This window comes from Trachurus trachurus (assembly GCF_905171665.1).
Source record: "Trachurus trachurus genome assembly, chromosome: 2".
Taxonomy (NCBI): Eukaryota; Metazoa; Chordata; class Actinopteri; order Carangiformes; family Carangidae; genus Trachurus; species Trachurus trachurus.
The window spans coordinates 5,287,374-5,307,264 of record NC_139914.1 but is presented as its reverse complement, the minus strand read 5'-3'; the positions used below and the strand labels follow the sequence as shown (position 1 = coordinate 5,307,264).

The 19,891-nt window shown below is 42.8% G+C and overlaps 1 protein-coding gene across 1 annotated transcript in view; it reads right to left on the bottom strand.

Moving 5' to 3' along the window:
- Positions 1-470: 470 nt before the first annotated feature.
- The window catches only part of LOC311000372 (gamma-aminobutyric acid receptor subunit beta-3-like), a gene marked incomplete at both ends in the record, with an annotated part of 70,626 nt that continues 51,205 nt past the window's right edge, over positions 471-19,891 (bottom strand). Inside the window, 6 exons of the mRNA XM_083991056.1 lie at positions 471-842; positions 3,119-3,366; positions 8,852-9,004; positions 14,187-14,324; positions 15,231-15,313; positions 17,577-17,797. Coding sequence (XP_083847182.1) covers positions 471-842; positions 3,119-3,366; positions 8,852-9,004; positions 14,187-14,324; positions 15,231-15,313; positions 17,577-17,797 — 1,215 coding nt within the window. The remainder of the gene's footprint in view (positions 843-3,118; positions 3,367-8,851; positions 9,005-14,186; positions 14,325-15,230; positions 15,314-17,576; positions 17,798-19,891) is intronic.

The following is a 19,891-nucleotide window of genomic DNA, read 5'->3' as shown; positions in this document are numbered from 1 at the left end:
TTTGTCTGACCACCTGTGTAGTATAAATTATTCTTTTATGATTAGAAAAATCTTTGCATCGACTGCTTTTGTGTATATGTGTTTTTTTTTTTTTTTGCAAATGATGTATTAATGTATTCAATTGCTGGCTTTGTATCTCTCTATTTACACATTACCGAGAGGGAAAATGTTGGGAAATGTCACACGTCCCAATTACAGTACATCATACTTCAGAAAATAAAAAGACCTCGATACTAAGGATTCAATGACTTGAAATATAAAAACAATTTTGAGGAGAACTTGGTCCAGAACTCAGTAGTCTTTCTCAGTCTTTTGTTGTTGTAGTTGTCTCGTGTTGTTGCAGTCTTTAACTCGACAGTTTCCTGACATATTCCATCACGTATAAAAGCAACAGAAAAAGGAAGAAAAAGAAACAAAATGAAAAAAACAAAAAAACAAACAACATCAAACACCTGAACAAAACAGTTCAATCAGACATAGTAGAGCCAGTAGATGAGGTTGAACAGTGAGAAAACGGAGGGGAAGATGATCCGTGACCAGCGGTCGATGGCGTTCACATCCGTCAGGTCGGGGATTTTGATTTTGAGCTGCGAGGACCGTCTCCTCAGGCGGCTGCGTTTAATCTGCGCGGCCCGGTCCAGAGAGTGGCGGCTGGAGGAGCGCGGGCCGACCCCCCCGCTCTGCTTGCGGTACTGGACGTGCTGCGAGGCCGTGCTGTCCAGCTGCACCATGGACTGAGAGTTCCTAATGTCCGCCAGGCTGGTGGTGATCTCGCCCCCCCCCACTTCGTTGTGGATCTCCAGGGTGGTGAGCAGGATGTTCCCGTGGCCGTGCGCCTCCGCCTGAGCGGACGGAGAGATGAACAAACTCATTAACAACAATATGAGCCGATAAAAGGAAGAGCTACAGAGCAGACTACCTGTGGCCTCTCAGGTGTCAGGATAATGAAATGTGGATGTGATCCAGAGCCTCAGTCTGAGGTGACTGTCAACACTTCTGATTGAAAAGTCAATGAAACATCAACAAGGGACACAAAACAATAACAACAACAACCAAACAGTCTGGGGGTCTACCAGATGTTACCAGATGTTACCATGCACGTCCACAGATGACAAATAGACTTTTTCTCTAATGCTACGTCGTCTCTGTGGGAGACTGGGCTGTCTTTTTGGGCTGTTTTTTTCTCTTACAGTTTATGACATGTGTCCTGTCGTTGCGTGACTGCTGTGGACACATTTCCTACCCTTTTTTTTTTTTTTTTACACAACGTTTGCATCATCTTTTCCAGAGTTGCCTCTGCGCTGAAACGTTTCGGTGAATTTCCACTGATAAATGATGCAAGAAATGTCAGAGATCTGTTTTTCTTCTGAATGGATAAACTAATCCGAAATGTCAGGGTGAGTGAGGCAGAGCTGTCAAAACATCTCCTACCCACTGGACTTGGGTGTCACAGCTCCTGTTACAACCTGTAGACCCCCCCTCCTCCTCCTCCTCCTCCTCCTCCTCCTCCTCCTCCTCCTCCTCCTCCTCCTCCGCCCTGAAGAGTGTTTTTTCCTCTGGCAGAATCAATACAAGCCCACATCATCACTTGCAGCGATTTAATCACACACACAGGAGATACATCAGACTCCATGCCGATGATGTGTGCGCCACACAACGAGTCAGCAGTCATGGTCAAAGGTGATCTGTCATGCAAATGGAGAAACTGTGGAGGCCCCACACATTTCCCTTTAAAGGAGAAAAAACAACCGGCGTCCAGAGGGAAGTGCAGTCCTGTTATTTCCTCAATTTACACCTCCTTGGATCAATTCACATTAATACACATCTTTCCATTGACTTTAATTAAGTCAGCTGGTGAATACCCCTGGGCCACATTTGTAATATTGAGCTGCATAAATGAAATTTACTTGATTTGACTCAACTATATTCACTTGCACTACTTTTTGAATACAAAACATCTACTTGTTTTTGATGAATTGTAAAAAGATAATCTACTATATATCTCCATGAAATATTTTCATATTAAATGTCACTCTTCAAATCACAACTTCCATTTTAAAAAGAAACGGTTGGGACCTCTGCAGTGACGACCCACTCACAGTCGGACTGACTTACGGCATCCTATCGCTTCATGAGAGCTGTATGGGAAATGTGGCTTTTAATGATGATTTGAATGAGAAAAGATCCACAGACGTGCAAGCATTCAGGACGGGCTCTGAAAGGAGAGACGGGTTTGAATCCAGCAAACGGCGGCTCCGCGGCGCGAGACCGAGCACGAGCGTCGTTTCAATGCAGCGAGACACTGCGATGAAAGAGCCGGTGAATGAACACATGCCATGGTCGTCACTTCTCCAATGTCATGGAAATGTCTTGTGTTGCTTGACTGCATTCAATCATTGCATGGATGGAGAAATATTTTTTTTTGCATTAATGCAAAAGAAAGTGATAAAAAATACAAAACAAACAAAAACATCCATGTCAGCGGATGGCAATGGCAGAGTTGACTCGAGGACGTTCAAGAGCCTCTTTGGACAGAAAACTCACCGAGCGTGAGTGGCGAAGACCTCTAACCTGATTGGACCGTTTTAGGGATGCGGTCCTACTACCTGCCTCCTGAGGAGATGAAAATATTCAGCCGCATGTGTTGAACAAATACCTGAAATTATCATCATTTCTCTAAAAGCTGCATATTTTGGCTGCTTGAGCCTCCACTGGGGACACAGATGCCCATGAATAATGTGATAATTTAATACAGTTCAATTATGCAGAACTTTCTGGTGTTGCTGCCTCTGCTGCCGAGAGCAGGAGAAAAAGTTAATTTTAGAATAATTGCAATGTCAAGGTTGTTTTATCGTTACTGTCCTGTTAGGAGGAGGGAAAATTGTGGGATTTGAACTTTGTCCACTCAGAGAGTCCTTCCTACAGAGCTGAGCTGCAGCATGGTCTGTGGGAGGAACCAAACATTCAGACCAGATCCCACAGTAAAGAGTGTTTCTACAAAAATGTGTGAAAACAACCTCAACATTTACTTATTGATTCACTTTAACATCTGTTGATTCACTCTTTAAACATTAATCATCTTGCACAACTCACATCTCGCCATCAAATCCCAACTCACCCTGGCAGCGTCGTACTTGGCCGCCTTCTCGTTGTTGGCCTTCTCCGCCTTCTCCGCCAGCTTCTTCTGCATCTGGGGGCCACGGCCGAAGAAGATGTAGTTGACGAAGGCGTACTCGAGCAGCGCCAGGAAGACCATGACGAAGCATCCCATCAGGTACATGTCGATGGCCTTGACGTAGGGGATCTTGGGCAGCGTCTCCCTCAGGTGGGTGTTGATGGTTGTCATGGTCAGCACCGTGGTGATCCCTAAAGAGAGGGAAACATATCGACACCGCTGTTCACGTGTCCACTGATGCGGTGGTGTGGAAACGCTACGAATCAGTTAATCCATTACAATGGAAAATCAATGAATGTAAATTGCTCCTGGATGTGACATGTTTGTGATTACATGAAGAAAAACTCATTTCATGAAGGTTAAAGAAAAAAACAATGACATTAAAAGTGAAGGTCCCATATTGTTCTTTCATTGTAAGGCAGGTCTTAGTAAAATAAAATACTGGTTAATACAGTTACATTAAAATATAAAAGACTGTGTGAGCACTGAAAGCATCAGAGAGCAGCACAGTAGTGTTGTGTATTGTTATACGCTGTATTCATGTTTTGAGTGACACATCTAAAAACAGAGGCTGAGAGTTGAAAGACAAACATCCTGCATCCTGTTCACTTCTTTCATCCGTCTCAAGCGATGCGCCTGTAGTGAGAGCGAAGTCAATTCTGCCCTGTTTGGATCATTCAGCCTCGTTTACAGGATAAAATGTGAAACTAATGTTTTTTTTTTCCCTCTGAGGTTGCCTCATCACGAGTCTTGGCAGTCTGTCTGGGATGGTAAATCTGATGCTTAATTAGTTCGAACCTGTCACGGCGTACGCTCTTAAAGGAGTGCCCTAGCGTTCTGAGCAGATGGTGCAGCAACCTCACGGTCACACTGGAGAAAACTACACAAGATGGCTTGTGTGTTACTATAGAAACAAGGATGTTTTTATAGTAGATATTGTTTCTTCTGTGGTTATTTCCTCTGCTTGTTAAGAGGACGACTAACCCAGTGGATAAAAATAATAACTATACTACCGTGAGATTGCCTTTTTTTTTTTTTAATTAACATATTCTTCTTGTGCATGCTCATAAAAGTAATTTCTTATCACTTCCATGTTTTAGCTTATTTTACTTGCATGAACACACATACTGGTAGGTGAGTCCATAATCTCTGTGTCATTGAAATTCAAAGGTCTGCCTAGAAACCTCCGCCTGCCCTTTGGTCATCAAGCAGAAATAACTCATTAGAATAGTGCTGCATGTCTCTAGCCCCCAGCTCTCAGTAACCTTAACCACTAGGGGTACAGAGCAGTGGAGTTATTTCCCATCAGCCAGTAAAGGCACCTTCACACCTTGTGCGGTTCAGCATCACAGGAGGAGAAAGAGACTCATAAAATTACAGACAAACAGATGAAGGGGGGGAATTGAATTGAATTGGCTGTAGGTTTCTCTTGTGGCCCTGAGTGCTCAGTGCAATTAGTAAAACACATGCAAATGGGCCAAGCGCAAGCATCTGAAAAAAAACAAACAAGAAACAAAAACAAACTGACAAGTAAATATAAAGCAGAAAAACTACGCTGTAAAAGCAGGACACGCAAGAAAGTATGGCGACAAAAGCCAAATATATATACTGTAGGAAGCAGCTGCAAAAACAGTTTAACCAGAACCAATTCAATAAAAGGAGTTCAATAAAAGATGTCCCAAGGGTCTTTTATCATAATTACTAAATGATAACTATGTCCAACGAGGTGTCAGTCACCTTTGACCTTTGACCACCAAATCCTCATCAATTCATCCTCAAGAAGACAAGAATAAGTGAATATCTGTGCAAAATTGGACAAAAATAGGACGGACGGATGGAGAGCTGCAAAAAGAAAACAAGTTCCCAGTAAACACTCAAAAAGTGATAACACGTCTGTGGAGCCTCTCTGTTTTTCAGGGCCAAGTGTGCATTTCAAATGTTGCTGCGAATGAATAATAGAACGACTCGCCCATAATCATGCAAACAACGACCTGCAGAGCAATAACAGCACATCTTATCTCATTACAGATGTGCTGCAGATACACCTCCACCACTTTATCAGCCCGTGTTAGAAACAAATGGAGCCTATCAGTAGCTGGGCTTGCTCACGTAACGCACATGGGTCATGTGTGTGCGTTTGTGTGTGTGTCTGAGTGTGTGTGCATGTGCCGTAAAGTACAGTGAGAAGACAAGGAGCAGTCGGGGGTTTGGGGAGGAAGGAGAGGGATAGCTAAGGTCAATCTAGCCCTTAGTGTGATTTATTGGCACATTACAAGGCTAACGCCGCTCGCGTGTGAATGTGTGTGTGTGTGTGTGTTGGTTGGAGAAGGTGTGAAAATCGAGCGTGAACGTGCACGAGCCTCCGTGTGCAGTGCACGCGCTCGGTGTCGCTGCCCCCTATTGGATGGTGCAATCTCTGAGCTCTTTTTTTCCCTCCTCCTCAACGACAGCCTTGTTCTTTATAGGTGTTCTCTCCGCCGTGCCATTACTCTCCGTCCTCGACTCCCCTCCCTCCCTCCATCCCTCTCTCCCTCTCCGTCTCTCCCGTTCTTTTGCTCCCTTTTCGGACAATTTAATCAAGGGGCCGTGCGCACACAGGGCCTTCCCTCCTTTTCCATCACGCTGCTACACTCTCCGGGGAAAAATATAGTTTTATAGGATTTCTCTCTCTCTCTCTCTCGCCGTCTTCTGCCGCCGTCTCATCCCATTGTTCTCTTCTTCCTCCACCCTCTGCCTCTTTATATATCCTTTATCTCTTTTTCCTCTCCCCCAGATCTCACCATCATTTCGTGGTGGTTTCCCTCTGTCCCCCCTCCCCCCTCCCCCCTCCGTCCTTTCTCTTGTTGTACATCCCCGAGTCTCTTTTCCACCTCAACAGCTGGAACAAAGGCACGCAGCAATCAAATCTCCTCTAATCACAAGCCAATGGGCCATTAGCAACACAGCTCCACATTAGAAAAAGGAAAAGGTATCATGTAGGATGCAATAAAGCACGTGGAACAGCGATGAATGTTGACTGGGCCAACACAGGCGCTGGAGGTAAATCAAAGCAGCGTTAATTTAACACTTCCATTCATCACTGGGAGACAGCGCAAGTTGTCAGCTTTATAATTAGCACGTCCGGGTTTTCCCTGGGTTTTCTTTTTCTTTTTTTATAAACCAAGGTGGAAAAGGCTTGAGCAGAAGGGGGGAGGCACATCTTGATGGCTGTACTGTCAGATTAAATACCCTCGTAGAGGATGAAAATCACAGGAATCCAACTTCTGTGTCTGCCATCAGACTAAAAGTGCCCCCGTACCAATTACAGCAAATGCCCACACCTCGACTCCTGGTGTAATAAGGTTATGAACAAAGGGATATGACTGTGGGAAATGGTTTGCAACCAGATTAGGCCCGAGCAGGTCATTTATAACTTTGCAATCCTTTGAAATTGCTCAGGAAAATGAGATTCTCCTTCAAACAATTCAATCGTTTGCCTGCTGCCTCCTTGAATTGATTTCTCCCTGATCATTACACTGCTCTTACTGGCAGGTTTGCACACACAAAGGGCTCCAATACACACACACACACACACACACACACACACACACCTGCTCTTCCGCCATCAGCTTGCAATGATCCATCAGGAGGAATGAATGGACCTCCGGATGCCTCTCAGCTGAGGAGGCTCACACCGGATATTGCAGTTAGCAGGTCTTCACCTAACATGCATCCACTTGTATGTGCAAACGTGCACAAACACACACACACACAAGCACTCAACTGCCTGCAGTAATGACAAACACATGTCTTAATGAAATAAAGCCAACCAGTTCAAGCAGGCAAATAAAGGTTGATATAAAACAAATGAATGTGCACACACACACCAGTCCCTAATAGGCTTCATGTTCCCGGGAAGAAATGGATGCTGCAGAAAGGTAATGGATCAAGCCATGTTTTCCAAAAAGCATTATGATGTGTAAAGGTCCATTATCTATCCATAGAAAGATGATCAAAGCAGCAATCAACTGGCGCGGCCAGACTGTAGTGTTACAAGGCCCCCGGGGCAAAGACTTGCTGCTGGGCCCACAGTCTTTCATGAACCGTGCAGAGTGCACCGCACATGGCAGCTTCGTTTTATCTCAAATTAGCTCAAATCAACAGATGCGCACTGGACCGCAGCGTTTAGTCCATGTTGGAGTCAGTAGGTGACTGCAAGATTATCATTCAGCATGCACAGCTCAGTTTCAAGAATTCATTTACTTGGCATCAATAATTTGGTGCAACATGGAACATGGTGTTTTGGAAAAGTTTGCCTGTTGCGGGGGCTTCGCTGCATGAATGACTGGACTGTTGCCAGTTCAGAGACCGTGTTTCTTCTCTGAATCAGTCCCTCAACGAACTCCTACACCATCTTCTGCCATGAGCAACACTGTAAAGCCCACTTTAGGTGTAGAAATCTCAACATGTTATATGGCTCAGCTGGCCAACTTGACAAACAACATATAACCATCATCATATTATTTAATATGATCATTTACTATCAGTATTCATTTAATTCTATGTGACTTCTAATCCTGTTTCCACTCTCCCATGGAACTTTTGACATTAACAGTGGAGGTACATTTACTTCACAAAAGTAAAAATCTATAAATGATGTAATATTTTGGAGCAATGTGCTTTTGTTTCAGGCTGAGGTCAAAAATATTTCTTCTATCCAGCTGCTGACCATCACTTTTGTTGATTGAAAAGACAGCTTTGCTAGTTTTTTTTCCAGCTGTAGCTTGCCAACAAACACACAGTTTCATCCATTCTCTCCACTTTTGTGGTCGTGTTTCCGACTGGCCGAAAAAGACCCGGTTGCTAAACTATAACTGAACCAATGCCGTTCAGTGGAAAGGTTTAGCAAATGGTCAATTACCATCTTAACATGGTTTTAATTAAGACTGCTGAGGGAAATATGTTATCTAAATTGCAATTTTGGCTGCTGCTTAAACAACCTTCATATTGCGACTATAACTCTGGGCTGATATCTCATCGAGGACTGGCTAATTCAATATTCAAGAAAGACAAAACAGTGCCGGAGCCTCTTGTGGAATCGCAATGATTACAAGACTGACCTGCTCGCCTCCGTCTCTACTTGGTTTATTGCTCGCAGGAGCCCCACGGTGAGTGGGCCTTTGCACCCACACAAGCGCTCCTCAATAAGAAGTGGAAACATGCTCATTAGAGATGTGATGTATTTACAGCTCCTGGAGGCCTGTGTGTGACAACAACTACAGACAAGAGGTGTGACCTAGTTTGGTCTAAATCAAGGTCGTGCATTCATGCTTGTGCCCTGCGGAGCAGCACAATGGACGTCACAATGGGTAAAAAACTGTTTACATGCGTGTTGCAACATCTCTGTCGCAATACTTCAAATTAGGTAAAATTAGGGATGATATGCATCTGATTTCTTTTGCTTCTACCACAGCAAACAACACAGAAATGCTCTTTAAATCTATTTCCATTTGGTTCACAAATTTCCCAGTTGTTCTCTAAACCTCCCACTACTCCCACAGCAGTATGAGGAGTTCAGTCTCTCAGTGTGTTTATGAAAACAAATCGCCTTTGGGAATCCAACAGGGAGTTTGTGGCTCATTTTGGTCCCTGACATCAAAACCAAATACCTGCTCCTGAACAGCGACTGGCTCTTACCTAGAGCCACTCTGGCTGCCGACGCGTCGTAGTTTATCCAGAAGGAGACCCAGGAGAGGATGGTAATCAGGATCGATGGCATGTACGTCTGCAGGATGAAGTAGCCGATGTTCCTCTTCAGCTTGAAGCTCAGAGACAGCCGAGGGTAGGCACCTAGAGAAAAGAAGCAGCGCATTTGAAATCTACTGGTTGAGAAATGAAATTTTTAAGGTGGACCAAAAATAAAAATAAAAAACTCTTTCAGATGATTAAAAAAAGCATGAAAGACAGTAAATACACCATCAAACTTATATTATTACGAGGAGCACACAGGGACACCTTATGTTTTTGTTTCAGTTTCCATGACAACTCTGACAGCATGGGCTGGATTTATTGCCATGGTAACAAGTACCCCCTTCACTTGCTTAAACACACCAACTCTCTCTTTCTTTCTCTTTCCTACACACACACAAAACTGTAACCCTGTTTCATGATGATGTGACACAATATTCAGCACATTTTGATTTATCAGTCCTCCACATCTCCTCCACCTCCATAATTCATATGATGATTCTGAGGGATTCAGCGTTACTGTGGGAATAATAGCTTGATAAAATGCATGTAGCTGCGCCTCTGATGCTCCAGAAGTCGTGGATTAAAAGTCACATTCCTCAACAGTATTTGCTGTGAGAAAGCATTTCTGCCAATACTTTCCCATGACCTGGAATATAAACGCTTTCTGTGCACGTGCGTGTGTGCTTGAAACTCTGATATCAAGGCGTCGTAGGGTTTCTCATCACACTCCCAGCATTTTGCGTCTCTATGGATTGAATGTATGGTTCGTTACTCCCACTATTCTTAGCTATTTTCCATTTTGGCTTCACATTGGAGGAGAAGTGGGGGCCATTACGCTGTAATTTCCAATCCGTGGGTTTCAGCCAAAGCTACTTGTGGCGAGCGTGGGTCCAATTGACTGCACACTCGTGCGCCGAGTTGGATGGAGAGTCATTCTGAAATAACACACAGTCTCATTAAGATTCAGAGCCTGCTGTACGTTGGTGCAGTAAAAATCACACCAAAGCTTCAACAGTTAACGGACGACATGATCTAATGTAGCTGCTGCTGTTGACTGACAGTGACACAACTCACACTTAAACACCCACTTTGAGTATATACGTATATGGGTTAATACAGTATGTGATGGTTACATATAATGTCAGACAAACATTTAACACTGCACTGAAACAAAGCTCTTGAAACAAACTCCTCTTCCTCCCCTGCTAAAACTCTGGTCGTCTGTTTGTTTGGCTGGTCCAGGTTGAGATATCTCCACAACTCTCAGATGGATTGCAATGAAATTAAATGTACTTCAGCTGTCCTCTGGTGAATCAGCAAACAGAGTCTCTCTCCTTCAAGGAAACCATTAAACCTGTGTTTCTGTAGCTAATAACATCACAGTGAGTGCATTGACACTTCTTTGTCTGTTTGGTTACACTCTCTTCACTGCCCTCTCCTGAGACAGAATTATACATAAGAAACTATTTCTGTTGAGCATCTTGAATATGACACTGCAACCTAAAAAATAACATCAATAATTAATCAATCAATCATACAAAATTGAGATTTCACCTGACTAATCCACGCTTTTCCATACATGGTCATTCTATCTGTAGCTACTGACATTTTGATATTTGCTGTCAACACCCAGTGGTGGGAGCTGCTGACATACACAAATATAAACACAATACAATATAGTATGTGTGTGTTAAACATTTTCCAGCAGCAGCAGCAGCAGCAGTAGTAGGGGTTTGTTTGCAATAAAGAGATGAAGAGCTGAGTCGCATGCATAAGGTTGAACAAAGACAGAGGCACTCAAGAACTGAAAAACAAACAAATGAGTCATTTACTGTAAATCTCCCTCTTATCAGCACAGTGAGCTGAAGAAGGACTTTGCAGATTACATAGGTTAAGATGATGTCAATGGATGAATTAATGGACTGTAACATTCTTGATGCATCATCTGCACTGTTTAAGGGCTTTTGACCCTTTGTTACGAACCAAATAGCATGAAAGCCGTCCCCTCCATTTACACTGTCATTTTTCAATTTAAGTGAAAATTCAGGGATGGCTTTCCAGCCATTTGCTAAGGAATTTAAGGCATCATTTAATACATTATAATCATTTAATTATCTTCTAACTCTAAATTTGAGGGGGTTTCCCTACACTAGTAGAAGAAAAGTAAAAATGATTTATTACACTTCATGATCCTCGGATATTTGGCTTATGGTTAGTAGTCCTGGCAGCCCTGAGCAAACTCACCACATGCTGAACATACACTTCATTACAGGGAATATGGGAACAGACTGTCACAGGTCTTAAAATATCCCATTAACTTATTTTGATGCATGCTCAACGGCAGCTCTTCCGGCCTGAAATCGAACCGGGTATCTCTGCAGTAACAGATGCAGTAAGTGGTTTAAAGGAAAAAGCGGAGGCTGTGGTTCACATGCGTGTGGGTGTATGAGTGTACTGGCTGTAACTGCTACACTAAACAACATCCGCGAGTGGGAGGAAACGCCATGTGTGAGGCCGAGGAGGAGAGGGAAGCAGGCAGAAGAGACGGGAGGCAGGATAATCACATAAAGAAGTTGAGCTGATAGAGACGGTGGAATGAGAGGCAGTCTGGGTCCACAGAGGAGGAGGTCAGCTGATATGTCAGACTCACGACAATAAGACTAACCCTAACCCCATCATATCTATCTATCTATCTATGTTTGTATCTGACAACAGAACAGAACAGACCTCTTATTCTGAAGTACTCTAGTTCATCAGGGTTTTTGTTTTTTGCCTAAATGAAACCAAAAACGCTACAGAAATAGATGCAAACGCTTTCTCCAACTTCCATCATAAAATATGTGTGTTTATCAGCATTATCAGCACACGTATCACTCTAGAAACCTACCAGATGATGAACATTTGCATTATTGATTTATGTAGTTCTAATGAGAGCTGCCCGATCGCAATCATGAGCTCCAGAAACCTTGATGAAATAGCTTTTCATCAAGCCGCTGCCATACCCTCACAAATATCACTGTGCGGACAGGACAAGAACGCTGAGGCATGTTAATGAGGCTCTAGCAATTAAAGTACTTTGAGGGCTATTTTTCAAAATCTGTTAATGACGCATTTTCAGGAAATTCCAGGCCTTGACTGTCAAATTACAGCAAAAACATGAAATATAGATGTTACTAAATATTTAAAGCTGCTACTATCGCAGCTATCTTGACACCATGAGGACGTCAGCGAGGATTGAAAACAATAAAGGTGACGAATGTGCACAATGCACAAGCAACACATGCTTTAAATGTCAGCAAATGTCGTCTGGTCATGCATGCATTTGCATACGGACATGCACACTGTATGTGCACACACAAACAGGCAGTGTTTATATGTGTGCTTAGAGAAGAATAATTGATGTTGTGGGCCTCGTACCACATGAATATATAATGCCTTGAATCCTGGACTGTTTTTCTGTCAGAGAGCAGGATAATTGGCATCCAACCACACCTCTTACAAGAGAGAGAGAAAGATGTGGTGAAGACAGTTGGAGAGGAAAAGAGGAGAAAAGTAGAGGAAGCGACAGGGGGTGAGAGGGATACCAAGGCAGGGCAGGAGAGGAAAAAGGGGGAGGGAATTAAAGCTGGCTAGTGGCACATGTAATAGGGGAAGCCTGGTCATTAGCCAGCTTTGCAGGGAGCCTTTGATGTGCTTCACACATCCTGCCAAGAGCACGAGAGCAGACCACTGGACGATAAACTTTAATAGTCGCCACCCACCAGGGACATGCTGCTCCTCGCAAACAAGTGCACTCTGGCGCGCTCGCCGCGGCAAATTCATGTGTGATTCACAGATAAAAAGCAAGAGATACGCATACACCGCGCGCACAGCAAGGAGCGATGGTGAACAAAGTGCAACTCATGTGAAGGAAAGACCAAGACGCACAGTGGGAATAAGAGTGAAGACTTGACAACCAGCTGCTGCACAAAATGTACAAACATACCAAGAAGCAAACAAAAGCGTGATTTACTGTTCATGTCTTTCTCCGACTGGGTGTTGTATTTTCCTCATGAGCATAACTTCTGTGAGGAATTGTGTTGTTACTAAATGTCACGGAGCTTTTATTTCTCCATCACAGCCGTGGAGAAGCCGCCTCTTTTGAATGCATCTCTATTGACCAGATTATATGGCGGTTGCTTTGGGGACGTCAATAAAAGTTCTGCATCTCAGCCTAAATGGTCACATAAAAATCTGATTAATTCAGGACCTCGGAGCAAAAAAAAAAAACGCACTAAAGTTCACAGAATATATTGGAATACCCCTGTGGGCTGCTGAATTACTCTTTAACACTTTTCATGTTGACAACACAGATTAATTACAACGTGAAACACAACACTGCAAATGTTTTCCTTGTACAGCAACTTGACGAATTGCCTGAAGCTGTTGCCTCGTCTTCTAATTAATTGCCATGAGAGATGAAATGCTCTAAAGAAAACGGCCATTGTGAACCTATAAATAACACTTGATTGATGTCTTTCACAACACCAGTTAATGACGAGAGATGTTCAAGCCGAGTGCACCTCTTTCTTCTGTTTTATTTTTGATCAGTGCATAATCTTTGGATTTGAAGGAACTCTTGGGTTTGCTGCAGGACATTAAAACTCTGTTACATCAGTGCTGGCTTTATGTTTTTTAGGTATTTAAGGCATTGGATTTATATATTTATTATGAGATGTATCATCTGTGCTTTGATACAAGGAGTCAAGATGGTATGTAAACTGGGTTTGACTTACCAGCACCATCAAATCTGATCGGACCACTCCTGATGAAGCAGATTAGCTAAGTGCCAGCTCACTGTTAAAATGTATATCAATTATAAATGAGACGCCCCACCCCACTACACAACAGCAATAGTCACATTTAATGAAGAAAACCAAGTTGCCAGCACCTTTAAGATCAACTTGCTACTGTCCCTCTGATTGATTGTATTGATTGACTGAACTGCCTGAGGGTCGTCAGCTATGTTTTGTCAACGTCCACCAAAAATAATGACCATTAATCTCTGTGTCACTCTCAGGGTCGGGAGCCGACACTATTTGCTCTGTAAATCACAGATTTTTACGGCGTGTTTCGGTCAAGAACAGGTCCTTGCATCAGCTGCTGCAAATTGGAGGACGTATTCAGAGGTGGAGCATTTCCCAATTTTGGCTCTGAAGGTCGACATTTAGCACAAATTCTGGCAAAGATGTGTTCGCAAAGCTTGAAAAACACATGTGTCTTAACACAGTGCAGCGTTTACCTGTGGAAAAGACTACGTTCCTGGACACCAGCTTGTAATCGACAATGGAGAACTGAGGCAACTCGATCCGCGTCACCCCCGTTACAGCCGTATCGCCTCCTTTCCAGTAGAACTCGATGTCGTCTGTGGTGTAGCCATCTGCACATAGAAGAAACACACACACACACACAAGATACACCAAGGTGTAACCATCTGTCTAACCATCACTGGAGACCAAGATATGCAGTGTTGCTGATCGTCCAACTGCGCTGTCATTTGGGAAGAAAAAAAAAACAAAAACAACATGTTTGAAGTTGTTTCCAAGAACCAGACGTTGCTTTGAAAAGCAAGTCAGTTAAAAAGTAGGTTCATCTGAGTTCACAACAATGTCAGAAGAAGCCAAAAATAGCTCATATTTCCTCTTGCTTCACCATTTGGATTTCTTACTTTTATATTGTGCCAATACAAAAACTATCAAGAAAAAAAACTCACACTGTATATATAACTGACCTATAACAACCAAAAGGATTTGTGTGTCCCTTATTTTGTATAACTAATTATCTGAACAAAATCTGAATGTAGGCCAATGTTTTCCTGTTTATTTCAGCTTTATTGTTGCTACATGCTTTTGAGACACTGTTGTCACAGTACATGCTATATTAGTAGAACCAGAGATCTACCAGGGACACGTGGATGATGGATGTAAATTTATGAATGGGCCAATCTCTCATAGACTTGCACGGAGGCCAAGAGGGAGCTTTATCAAGCCTGCAAAAATAACCCCTGTGATGTCACCAGGGTTATCTGTGCAAGTCCCCCGTCTTTATAGAAGTGCGGTATTAAATCCACACAATACCCAAGGTGAGCTGATGATTTATGTCCCATCCATCTGGTACAGATTTAAAAGAAATGCCACAACACTCCACAAAAGAAAAATGAAGCGGGGTTTTGATACTGTTTCACTCAAACTCTAACATTTCACTTATGAGGCCGTGTTGGTTTTTGCTCTCAGCCTGCGCAGTGGACTGAACGTCGGCCCTGAAGCTGTTCAGCCTTTCTACTCACAGCTCTCTATCTCCAGAGTGCAGTTCTGTTCATCCAGGGGATACCTCCTGAGATCCATCATACACGCCGCCGTTGTAGTTATCCTGCACAAGACGACAGATGTGAGGAAAGAGGGGGAGCAAGAGAGAATATATTTTAGATAGTGTATGTGATTTCAGCAGATTGTGTTGAAAAGAAGACAGATAGGAAGGGGGAGGGGAAGAAATGGGTTCCTATCCGTTTTCTGGCCCATTCGATTTGGAAGCGGCTTCACATCGACACAAAAAGGACTGTGGTGATACAATTCAATTAAAGCATTAAGGTGTTAGCGCTTGACTAAGGAAACTAAATGTCCATTTGCTTTTAAAGAGTTCCTCAGTTAGCTTCATATTACTGGAGACTATTGGCATTGTCATTTTGAAATAAGATTATGGCATCATCTCCCAGGTAAAATGAGGACTGTGTAACTGAATACATAATTGTTGTCTTGATCCCTGGCAGACAAGCAGCCTTACTTAACCCTTCTTCACCAAAGCTGGCCACCCTCCATCCCACAATCTTCCGTGCAAATAAAAGTGCCGGGGCAACACATTTGAGCGTCTGCTCCACTGAACTAGGTCAGGATGAGGTATCCCTTTGTTTATCAGATGTATGAGCCCAAACGGCTGATAATCAGACAGTTAAAATAAGCAGCAAAGTGAAATGCAAATTCAAAATGACTTAGGCTAAGTCTGGCCTGATTAAAAGCCGGCTGCTTGGCAGTAAGCCACCACATGTCTTTATTCAGTTAAGACTCAGATGAGGCTATGGAAACCCATTAGATGATTTTATTATACGGCTAAAGTGATAATAACGTCACATCAGGTCTGTGAAATGTAAACATACTGGTAACCTCCGGAATAATGTCAGAGATGATTGACTTACAATGAAATGTTGTTTCATACACACTGCATTGGCGTTCTTTTTCTTTTTCTTTTTCTTCATTAAAGACGAGAGAAAAGGAACAGCTCCAGCTCCAATAAACAAGACAGGTGAATCTGAAGCTCTGATATGAATCTGTATTCAGCATGTTACTGGGTCTTACCTGACATACATTTATGTAACAGCTCATATCACAAACACCACGTCACACATCTCCCTCTGCCTTTGATCTCTTGAAAGCAATGAGAGGTCTATAAGTAGCCCACAAGGCTAAGTGCTATGAACCCCACTTGCATAATCAAGCATGGCTGTATGACTGTAAAGTATGAACACTGACAGACAGAAACACAAGCACATGCAGACACACACACACACTTTTTGCTTTGCACTCTAATAATTCAAAGCATGCATCCATATTCATAGGTCACACCAACTCCTCTGAACCTGCCTGTCGAAAAGATCAATGGAAATTCAAAACAAGGGCTTTATGAAACAAATATCAAACAACAGCTGCAAGCTCCACGTTGCATTAATGCACCTTCTAACCTGTACATACTTTGTTTTTCATGAATGATCTCTGACTGCTCCCTGCCTCTTTTTTAAAAAAAATAAAAATTTCAGTGCTGGGGTGCCCTTGAGCATGTCACATAATCCTCTGGCTGCTCATAGGCCAGCAGCAGAGATCTGCCAAGTTCTCAGCTCGGGCTGCTGCTGCGGTGCTCTAATAGTTTTAGCTTTAAACACACAGAATTAAACTGATACTGGGAAACGTTTTTGGACCCTGACATTCATTTTGTTGTCTGTTGTGAGGACCCAGAAACTACAGCCTAAATTCAGCCTGAGACTGAATTTAGGGACATACACTATATTCTAATTTTTTACTTTATTTTAATTAAGGATATGACTGGTTCTAATCTATACTATTCTTGATGTCAACAAATTTCACAAGAAAAACTAAAATCTCCGCAATGCAAATTTTTCAAAATGAGCCACAAAGTTTAATTTGAAAAAATTGGTCATGGACTATTTTAAGTGGCGAATTAACACAAGGTATTTCCTGCAACAAGACAGTGTTGCATAGAAGAGCTGAACTGAGTTTATGGTAATGAAGGAACATATCTCAGTGTGGCTGAGCAGTGTGTTTACTGGGCAACAATGAAGCTCAATGGGACAGAGGAATGAAACAGATCAGACCTTATATACTAAAATTACATGCACGAGAATCCATTCATTGTGGTTTTTTCAGTGGTGTTTCCATTTTCCAAGAGAAACATTAACTATATAATGGTATGTCATCTCAAGATATTTTTAATTCTGGGCTATAGCTATATGCGCTATAAAAAATTAAAATTAAAATGAGACACTGATTTTGAAATGTAGCTCTACCGGAAAAAACACACAAGACCTCAGAACAAAGATAGTGGGACAGTGCAAAGAAGATGGTACCTGAGGCCGTAGAGAACGGTCCCGTCGGGGTGGAGACGGATCATGCGGTTTTTCACCGTGACCCCGTGGACGAAAGACTTCTTGTCGTTGAGGAAGTAGGTGTCGGGGACCCAGAGCTGGTCGGCCACCCTGTTGTCCAGGGTCAAGTTGAGGGGGATTCCTACGTAGGCTAAACGCTTGTCCCTCCAGTACTGCTGGAAATACATGGTCAGCGTGTAGTCCTGTGGATGCAAACAGAGGAAACGGATCAAGTCGATTCCCAGCAGGCGGTAGCTCAATGAGAACAAGTCAAGTCTTCTATTGTAATCGCTTTACTGGAGCAGACGAGTTTGAACAAGCTGCTGCGGACCTCAAAAGCAAACATGAACAGCTGAGATATTTGTTCTCTCCATTCCCCACTGTTGGTTCTCCTAATATTTTTATGACATGACACAGCATCCTACAAGCTAAAGGCAGAGTGGGCCAACTGGTTCACATGCCGCAGCCAAAACCTCACAAGTGCCTTTGCCCTCCCTTCAGGAATACAGTAGCCCATACAGTTATGTGCCATTGTACAGCGACGTGTGGGCAGGCTGACTCATGTCGCTGCAGCTTTAGTGGAAAAATTTCATACAAAATTTCCCTCAATGTATCAACATAATTCTCTCCCTTGGTAGTATAGTCCCAGTACAAGCACAGTGATTCATAAAGTCCCAGAGTTTAACTGTAATAGTGCCCAAAAGCTTTTTAAACACATGTTACCTTTCATTTAATTCAAACAGGCTGGCTCTTGGGTTTAGTAGGACGCTTTGTTCCTTTCAAATTACAGGAATTTATTGTCAACTCTACTCCAATGGCTGTGTTTATCTGTTTATGCAGTGGTGTTGTTGAAGGCTAAGCTGCAGTTGTTTGTACTGCTCAGTTATTTTCTCTGCATAGGGGACCAGAACGGAAACGTGTGCTTAAAGTAACTTTATTGTGCTATCCTCTGAGATTAAACTCAATTTGTTAGTCTAAATAGGTATTTCCCCATTTCCCAAACGCAATCAAAATCAAAGACTGAATCTCAAAGGCTGCACTGCAGTATACCAGAGCTTACAAGATCTCTTGCCCATTCCTGTAAACGCACTCTGAACAGTATTAGCTCTTTTAATTTTGAAGGAAAAACAGATAGAAATGGGCTTCAGGTCTGAGTTAATAACTGGTTTTCTTTTAACTCAGTAAATTGTTTGCAAATATGAAACTGCCCATGTAAGACTCTGATATTCCTTGTAGCCAACCCCTCGCCATCTGGCACCTGAGCCAAATAAGCATTGGCAAGAAGTCCGGCCATGAGGACGCTACTAATTCAGTATATTCAGACATTTTAGTTGAGTTGTGTAAGTAAGAAAATAGGACACAACTGGTGTTTTTGTTTCGCCTCGATTCAAGTAGTTTTTGACCAAAGCAGGAGCAGCAGCGGAGATAGAGGACAGAACCTCTGCCTCCTTCCTCCACAGCACATAATCCACTTACCCAAGCTAACAGTCTCCCTCCTCTATTTCTGTTTTTCTCTCAGTCTGTCTGCACCACTCTCTCTCTCTCTCTCTCTCTCTCTCTCCCCCTCTCGGGGCAATGCCATGATCTCCCCTCTGCCCGCTGTGGAGTTGAAATGAAACCAGCCCACACCAAGCTGGCACTGGCAAAGGCGCACATGTCCGTTGGTGCTTTGCAGCTCTCAGGTGCACACCAAACAGGAATAAAAACAAAGATTAAAGCAGCCGCCACCGCCGCAATAAGCGTGGCTTTTTCCAAAAAGACTCATGTGTGTTATGTAACTGAAATAGTTATTTGTTTCTCAGCACGCCCATTCATGCTCTATCTCAACACTGTTACTAATGCATCCAGAACCACTTGAGGTTTCGTATTTTCGTGTGGTTGACTAAAGAATAGAATTAAATAAAGCTATGCAAATGCAGGCAATTGACGGAAACTTAATTGTTCCTTTAATTTATTTTTACTAATACTATAACCTCTCTCCATTTTTATGGTTTCCGGGTTTGGTTAGCACACAGAGACTTGAACAGGGTGGATCTTAGTCAGCACAGGATACAGATTGGTCACACAGCATGAGAAGGAAAAGCTCATTGGCACTGAGCCATAAATGTACAGTGGTAAAGGCATGGTCTGGTTAGTATCTGCAACATTGGACTGCTCTGGCTGTGTGGTTCAGCATTCCTCAGCATTCCTCCTAATAAGGAATGATATATATAGTATATATATATATATACAGTATATTGCTAAAAATTACATTGTTACCTATTGCAGCACTACTACTGCGTCTCCATGCAGTTCAT